General features: G+C 33.1%; 1 protein-coding gene and 1 pseudogene across 1 annotated transcript; one reads left to right on the top strand and one right to left on the bottom strand.

Moving 5' to 3' along the window:
* Positions 1–1,085: 1,085 nt before the first annotated feature.
* On the bottom strand, positions 1,086–2,973 carry LOC113856404 (pentatricopeptide repeat-containing protein At5g40410, mitochondrial). Its single transcript, XM_027488206.1, has one exon. It carries the CDS (start codon positions 2,970–2,972, stop codon positions 1,086–1,088), a length of 1,887 nt encoding a protein of 628 aa, XP_027344007.1. The 5' UTR covers position 2,973.
* Positions 2,974–4,901: 1,928 nt separating this feature from the next.
* Positions 4,902–6,463, top strand: LOC113856514 (annotated as a pseudogene).
* The last annotated feature ends 1,785 nt before the right edge of the window (positions 6,464–8,248 follow it).

Below are 8,248 nucleotides of genomic sequence, written 5' to 3' on the forward strand. Positions count from 1 at the left end.
TTCCTCACCAAGTTGGTGCTCATAAATTGTCAACAAATGATGACTCACAACATGTTGACATTTCACTACTTCCTCTTTCATGGCTTTCTCTAAAAAATGTTGAAACTAAATAAAGATTTGAAATTATAAGTTTATAACGATGTATTAGAAGGCCAAAAACAGTCAAAGAGAAATAAAAGAACTAAAGGGAACATGGTGATTAGTCCAACTGTTTTTAATTTTTAATTTACCAATTAGAAAATGAATTTGGTCTAAGGAGAATGCTAACAAGTGCCCTTAGGGCACTGTCAAAAATCAAGAGTAGAAAGTTTGTAAGCCTAACTCAACCTCAAAAGTTAGCTTGTACGATGAGTATTGTTTTAGCTTTTATAAGCTCTTATTTAGTCATATTTATGGTTGATTTGAGACTTCAATACATCCCCTCACATTCAAGATTGGATATCTAGAACGTGAAAATTGAGGGAAAATTGAGGGACTACTTTTTTTTTAATATAGCACTAGATAAGACATAGGACCAAGTAGGTAACACACTGTGAGACCAGGTAAGCTGCACTTGGAAATCCATAGGACCAAATTAATTGTACTGGAAAAATTGTGGGGCCAGTTAGATTATTTTTTCAGTTAAGGGTGACCCAAAATAGGATCTACGATGGGTTCTAATACAATGTTGAAATCCAATGTTGATAGATATGACTAAACTAAAGTTTGTAAAAGTTAAAGTAATTTCACCTTACAAGCTAGAATTTGTGGTTGAGTTAGGCTTCAAGCCCAAATCCAACACACTCCCACTACATTTCTAATATAAACTTTTTATTTATTGAATCAATAACCAGTTCTCTTGGGGCACTCATCAGATGGGTCCTTTATTCAAAAGCTCTCAAGTTGGTTTCCCATGTAGTATGGGGCAAGTAGCTTACGAAAGTTGACTCGTTTAGGTCAGAAGGAATAACCGAATATGAATATGCAGATGGAATTATGCTCAATAATGTTATCATGTTTATCATTGCATTGTCTCTTACAAGTTATGGTCAATGGCAATTGACAAAGCCATTTCTGCAATGGCAAACTCCAACAGAGGTAGGTCACTACCAATAATCACCACAAGAACATAATCCATCTGAAAAGTGGTGAAATCGCTTTGAATCTCTGATAATGATAGTACGCTTCTCTACCAGGGAGGTAAATTTTGCAGTGTTGTGGCAATCACGGCATATTCTGAGATTTTTTACTATAACTAATGGCACATCAGCCCTACTAACCAAAAGTCCATAAGCAAGAGCTATCTTCTCACTGTGCTTATTGATCATATCTGTTTTCACCTCTTCATCAACATCGTGGAGAATGGGTTCAGTTTCAGACACAAAGCCAACCTCTTGAATTTTTCTCATAAGCTCTTCCAGTTTTTTGTGTATTTTATCTGAATCAGAGTGAGAATAATCATCTACCACAAAACGGTGAATTTTATTCTCATGCTCAATAAAACTGCATCCAGGGTTTCTTGTAAGAACTTTAGTCTTCATTAAAGCCCTCATTTTCGCTGCATCACTCCACAGACCAGCAGCAGAATATATGTTGGAAAGCATGATATAGTTTCTTGGGTCTGAAGGATCTAATGCAATCAAATTCTCCGCAGCCTCCTTCCCAAGATTAATGTTACGATAAACCCTACAAGCACCAAGAAGGGCACCCCAAACACCAGAATTTGGCTCTAATGGCATGTTTTTTATCATCTCATGAGCATCATTGAGCAGACCGCAGCGGCCAAGAAGATCAACCATACATGAATAGTGATCCATTCGGGGCTGAACTCTGTAAACATCAGACATGATTTGAAAGTAGTGCTTCCCTTCCTTGACAAGCCCTGAATGGCTGCAAGCACTTAACAAATGAGTAAAAGTAACATGGTCAGGCTCCATACCTTCCTTTACAGACCTTTCAAAGAACTCTATTGCTTCTTTCCCACACCCATGCATGGCATACCCTGCAAGCATTGCTGTCAATGCCACTTTATCAGGCTTGTTTATCTCTTCAAAGACCTTATGAGAAACATTCAATCTCCCTAACTTTGAGTACAAGTTCAAAAGGGCGGTTGCAATTGTTATATTTTCATTTAGACCACAGGAAAAGATTGCACCATGTATGGCCTCTACCAATCTTCCTAAAGGCAAAATTTCACAGGCTTGAAGCAAGCTCACCATTGTGGCTTCATCAGGAAAAAGCCCATTCACCTTCATCATATTAAAATAATTAAAAGCTTCACGAGGGATTCCATTCTGTGTCCAAACAGCCACCATTGAATTCCATGACACCACGTTCTGCTCTGGCATAGCCCAAAACAGCTTGAAAGCAGACTCAACACAACCAAACTTTCCATACATATTAATGAGAGCATTAACAACCTTCACCGCCAACTCCATACCCAATTTCACTGCACAACAATGAAGATACCAACCTTCATCCCGAGCTCTCGCATAAGCACAAGCTGAGATAACAGATATGAGCGAAAGCTCATTCAATATCAATGCCATTTCATATTTCATCGCAGAAAACATACTCATGCAATTACCAAGATCTCCCTTTTTCGAAAACCCAGAAACCAAAGAGTTCCAAGAGACAAAATCCTTGTATGGCATTTCATCAAACAAATTCTGTGCATCTGGGGTGGAACCCATGTTAAGGTAGCATGAAACCAACTGATCACCAATGAACCCATCTCTGAAATCCAGTGATTTGATCACTTGGGCATGAATGACCCTGCAGCAGGAAACAGAAGATGAAGATTTCAGAGCAAGGAGCAAGGTGGAAAGAAGAGAGTCACAACGGTATGAAGAAATGGCATAAAAGTGAAGAGAGGTTTCAAAGAGAAGGGAATAACATTTGGGAGGAGGGAACAAAAGTTGGAACGTGAGAAGTTTTGGTGCATGTGGTAGTAACTTAGGACTAACGAATTTTGCATGGAACAACCTTAACATATTAGTTTCATGCAAATATTTTGTGTCGTAAAAATTTTATATGCTCGGTTTTAGTGCCATGCAACTATGCAGAAATTTCTATTAAAACCTTATGACTGGGATTTATAAGGATCAAGTATAGGGGTACTGTGTGTTTTTCATGTCAATCACGAAGCTAAAATAAGTCACACGGAGATTGGAACTTTGCATATGTCACGCACATTAATTCATGTGTTACTTAAATACCGTTTGAACTATAACGGGCATGCTAAGCTTGCATGTTAAGCGTCATTTAGAGTGTAATAAGGTCAACGAATTAGGGTGACATGATACTTTAATCCTTGAACGTTGCATATTTAGGGTATCATTTTTTCTATGAAAAAAATAGTAGCATAGGTGGGGTCCACTGTTTTCTATTATATTTTATGCTTGAAAAGGGAAGTACATTCTCACACGTGTGCCACTTTTGTTTTTCAAATTGCTCGTAGAGGAACACCAATATTTCAAACTAGTTTCTCAATGAATTAAGGATTCACCCCCCCCCCCCCCACCCCCCACATCTGCTATGTGGTTATAATAAGATAAGTGGAACGAAGAGAAAAATAAATAAATAAATAAAAAAGAAAGAGTATCATTTCAATTATTATTACAAAAGTTATTAGTATTTTTGTCATTAATTTTATTGTTAGTAACTACTCTCTAAAAAGTTATTGATTCTGTAACAAAACAAGTTGTATTTGACGATGCAAGATAATTTGGTAGTTCCCGAGGATGAAAGAGAATAAATCTTTGCCTGTATATAGTGTTGAAAGGGTGTTATTCACTAGACGTTGCCATGTTTCCATTTTTTATGTTTAGTGTATGATTGTGTTTCTGAATAAACCTTCGCCCTGTATATACTCATGCTGCCGTCATTCAGTCCGAGGAATTTTTTTCTTGTTTTGTGGTTATTTATTCGAAGGATTTCTTTTCTCCTCGATGATATTTCTATATTTTAATCTTGTCTGTCTGATTATTTTTAGTTAAGAGTATTTATTATAGTATTTTTTATTTTCACAATTTTATGCTAAGTTAATGTCGCAACCAAGCGATCACAATAGTATGGCAAAAACGTGTTTAAGAACAGTATATTTGAAATTAGAGGAGTCGTTACTAAAATTTATTTTAAAAAAAAACTTTTTTAAAATAATATGATATTTGAAATCAAAACTGAGTTCGTGAGTCATTTATGCGTAAGGAATATATTAACATCCTACAAATGTCCGTATATAAACAGTTACCTTAAATTAATTATGCAAATTTATTTTAATTTATAACGTATAAAGGTAGAGCCACTACACATTAGCATTATAAATTATTTCGTTAATAAATCAATTTAGATTAAATTAATTAATTTATTCATAAATTAGTAATTAGAAGGAAAATATATCTTGATTTATTATTAAGGTGGTTAATTAATTAATTAAAGATAATATATGATAAATTAATATTGCATAAAGTCTTGGTAACATAGATATACATAGACTTTATCAATTTATAATACATGACAATAGAAAAGTTATATGTTAGTATTATAAATTGATACAATTACAGTAGAAACTCTTTAAATTAATAATGTCAGAATCGGAGAAATTTATTAATTTAGAAAGTTATTAATTTATCGATAAATTAATAATTATTAATTTAAAGAATTTTTAAGTAATTATACTGTACATACCAAACAAAAAGGCAAATTAATCTATGTCTCTTAGAATTACGTTGCAGCGAACCTTGAGACTCAACGTACAATAAATTAGTAACTACACTACATATGCATTGGAAATCAATAATGACTTTTGAAGTACAGTAAATGTAAACAAGAGGAACAAATGTGTTCAATGTATTCTTAAGCAAGTTTGGCATATATAAATTACATGAATGTGTTAGAGTATTCAAACCATATCTCACAAGATGACTTCTCATCTAAAAGGTGTTGCAAAATCAACTATGTTAGATCAAATACGTAAGGAGTTGTGTGAGTATAAGAGAGATAATCCTGCAAGCACACAAAAAGACTTGTAGAGATGACTTGAGAAAAAATTTCAGTTGAAAGTTAGTCAAGGAACAATATCAAACACACTTAAGCGGTCAGATGACTATCTCTCTGCTAAAATAGAAAAGGGAAGAGCAGAGATGAAAAGACACAAACTAGCAAAATATCCTGACATGGAGAAGGTTGTTTATGAGTGGTTTCTCCAGCATCAAGAACGTGTGAATATCACAGGAGAATTAATTTTGCAGAAAGCAAGAGATACAATGAAACTCGTGTACCCTCATGATGATTCAAATTTTAACTTCTCTATAGGATGGCTTAGGAAATTCAAGCACCTACATGGCATAAAGTCATTTCGTCGTTTTGGCGAGAGTGGGTCTGTTGATATACAAGACATGGAGCAGAAATTGGTATCGATTCGGGAGAAAATTGATCAGTTCCCTATGAAAGATGTTTTCAATATGGATGAAACTTGGTTGTTTTATAGGCTACAAGCTGATCATTCACTGGCAATAAAACAACTTGAAGGAAGAAAACAAGATAAAGAAAGGCTGACGGTAGTTTTTTGTTGCAATGAAGATGGCTCTGAAAAAATCCCTCTATGGATTATTGGGAAATATGCAAAGCCTCGTTGCTTCAAGAATGTCAACATGAATAGCTTGAATTGTCAGTATCGAGCTAACAAAAAAGCATGGATGACTAGTGTGCTTTTTGATGAATATGTTCGTTCATTTGACCAAATGATGCATGGTAGAAGAGTTCTACTTGTGGTGGATAATTGTCCAGCACATCCAAGAAATATTGAAGGGCTAAGAAACGTTGAGTTGTTCTTCTTGCCGCCCAACATGACATCAAAGATTCAACCTTGCGATGCTGGGATAATAAGAGCTTTCAAAATGCATTACCGTAGAAGGTTTTACTGCAAAATATTGGAAGGTAGGTGGGACAATCTGATCCAGGGAAGATAAATGTCCTTGATGCTATCAATTTGGCAATCCTAGCTTGGACGATAGATGTTCGAAAAGAAACAATAGCGAATTGCTTCTGACATTGTAAAATTCGTTCAGATAGTGACGTTGCAAGAAATTTGGATGAATCCACTTTTGATGAAGAAACTCAAGACCTCGAGACTATGATCAATCAATGTGGCTATCGTAATAAGATGGATATCGACAATCTAATGAACTACACAGGTGAAAATGAAGCATGTTCGGAAGTTCAGAGTTTAGAAGATATTGTGGGTACTATCATTGAGAACAATGCAAAGGATGACGACGAAGATGATACAATGTCTTTGGAACCTGTTACGCGAAAGGAAGCACTTATGGCGTCGAACACTCTTCACAACTTTATGATACAATACAAAAATACAACACTTGAGCTATTGGATGTAATAAGAAAAGTTAAAGATGAGCTCCAAATAGACTTGAACTTTAAAGGAAAACAGACAACTATTGAATCATATTTCAATAAAGTGTAATATATTTTTTTTCAGTTTCTATAAATTATTAATTTATGATTTTCTTAGGACCGAAAATTATAAAGGGATCTCCCGAAAAATTATTATCTTATTATTTTATCGAGTTTTTCAATTTTTTATATTGGCCCAAGTCGGGACCGGATAAATTTATTATTTTAGAGAGTTTATTAATTTATCGAGTATTAATTTAAAGAGTTTCTACTGTAATTTGGTTTTATCACCAAATTTAATTGTACTGCAACAAGGTTAAAATGAGTTATAAATTTAGGACATGAAATGATCAAATTATACTAAAAATAGTTTAGTGGAAGCAAGTGAGACCACTTTTATAAAAAAATCAATTAAGTGAATTCTTTCTCGAAGACGTAATTAATATTAAATGTTGTTATGTCAAAAATTTATTTGTTCATATATTTGAAGTATGTTTAAATAGAAGAATATTATTTTATTATTTATGATACAATATATATATATATATATATATATATATATTTTAACTAATTATAAAATAAATATTATATTATAAACTTTCAATTGAAAATGATTATAATTAAATATATTTTAAATTTGATTTTACAATATAATACATAGTTGGTGCACTAGTTTTTTGTAAAATTTAAATTTGATCTGTGTATTTGTATTTTAAATTTAAAAAAGAAGAAGAAAAATGATGCAACAAACAATCGTAAGATAAAATCTTTTAAAATCTCTTTTTGTATTTTTTTGTTGGAAAATTAAATAATATAAATAAAGAGATAAGATCTTTTTATATTGGTGTAAATATAAAAACTTTTATACATGATTTAAACTTTTTATTTAACTTATATCTAATATATTATAATATATTATTTCACTAACCATCAAATGTAAATTAAATAAAAAGTTTATATTAAATATAATAATTTTTAAATTTATACTAGTGTGAAAAGTTTCTTTCTTGTAAATAAAAGTAGGAGAGAGAGGATTTGACGAAAATCATCATGTGTTAATGATATGCAATTTTTATCATTTTTTGTGGAGATGCATGGGTAAGCAATTTTGTTTTGGTGGGTCTCAACATATCAATAAATGCCAAAGTATTTGCTTTCAATTTTATTAATGTTATAGATATAAGGATATTTTTAACTTATATAATATCACACGTAATAAAAAATTATAAAATTTAATATTTTAATAGTATTTTTGCTAATGAACAGGGCTAGACAGCCCCAAAAAGTTATCTTACAAGCCTAGGATACCATGATACTAAGGAAAGGAAGAAGAGGAGGAGCCTTATCAAACACAACAAAAGGCTGCCCAAAATCATCCTCAATTTTTGCCAACCAGTAAGCACTTTGATTGGCCTCTCTAAGAACATGATTAAATCGAATAAACCTAATTCTCTTAGCCAATTCTCTAATCTCACTAATAATAGAAAATAACAGATGATTACAATGAGAAAAATTGACAATAAGAGAAATAGCCTCCTTAGAATCACATTCCACCCAAATCAAATTAATTTTGCATTAGATAACAAGCTTGAGACCCCAATATATTTCCCACAACTCGGCAGCAAGGGAGAGCAGGAATTTAAGGTGTTATGAAAGCCAGCCACAAACAAACCATGACTATCTCTAATGAGGCCTCCATAGCTAGCTGTACCAGCAGGCCAGCAAGCAGCATCATCTAATTGAGCTTCAGTTGGGATTGCAAGGGGGGCATCCATCTAGTAAAACACTGATTTGTCAAAACAACAGAGGAAATCTTCTTTTTGGACCAGCCATAGTGTAGGGAAAAAAAATCAAA

Source organism: Abrus precatorius, unplaced genomic scaffold (genome assembly GCF_003935025.1).
Source record: "Abrus precatorius isolate BTA unplaced genomic scaffold, Abrus_2018 Scaffold11, whole genome shotgun sequence".
Lineage (NCBI taxonomy): Eukaryota > Viridiplantae > Streptophyta > Magnoliopsida > Fabales > Fabaceae > Abrus > Abrus precatorius.

Bases quoted from the DNA above. Each gene is read 5' to 3' on its own strand.
- LOC113856404 (XM_027488206.1), bottom strand. From the start codon at position 2,972: ATGTTAAGGTTGTTCCATGCAAAATTCGTTAGTCCTAAGTTACTACCA.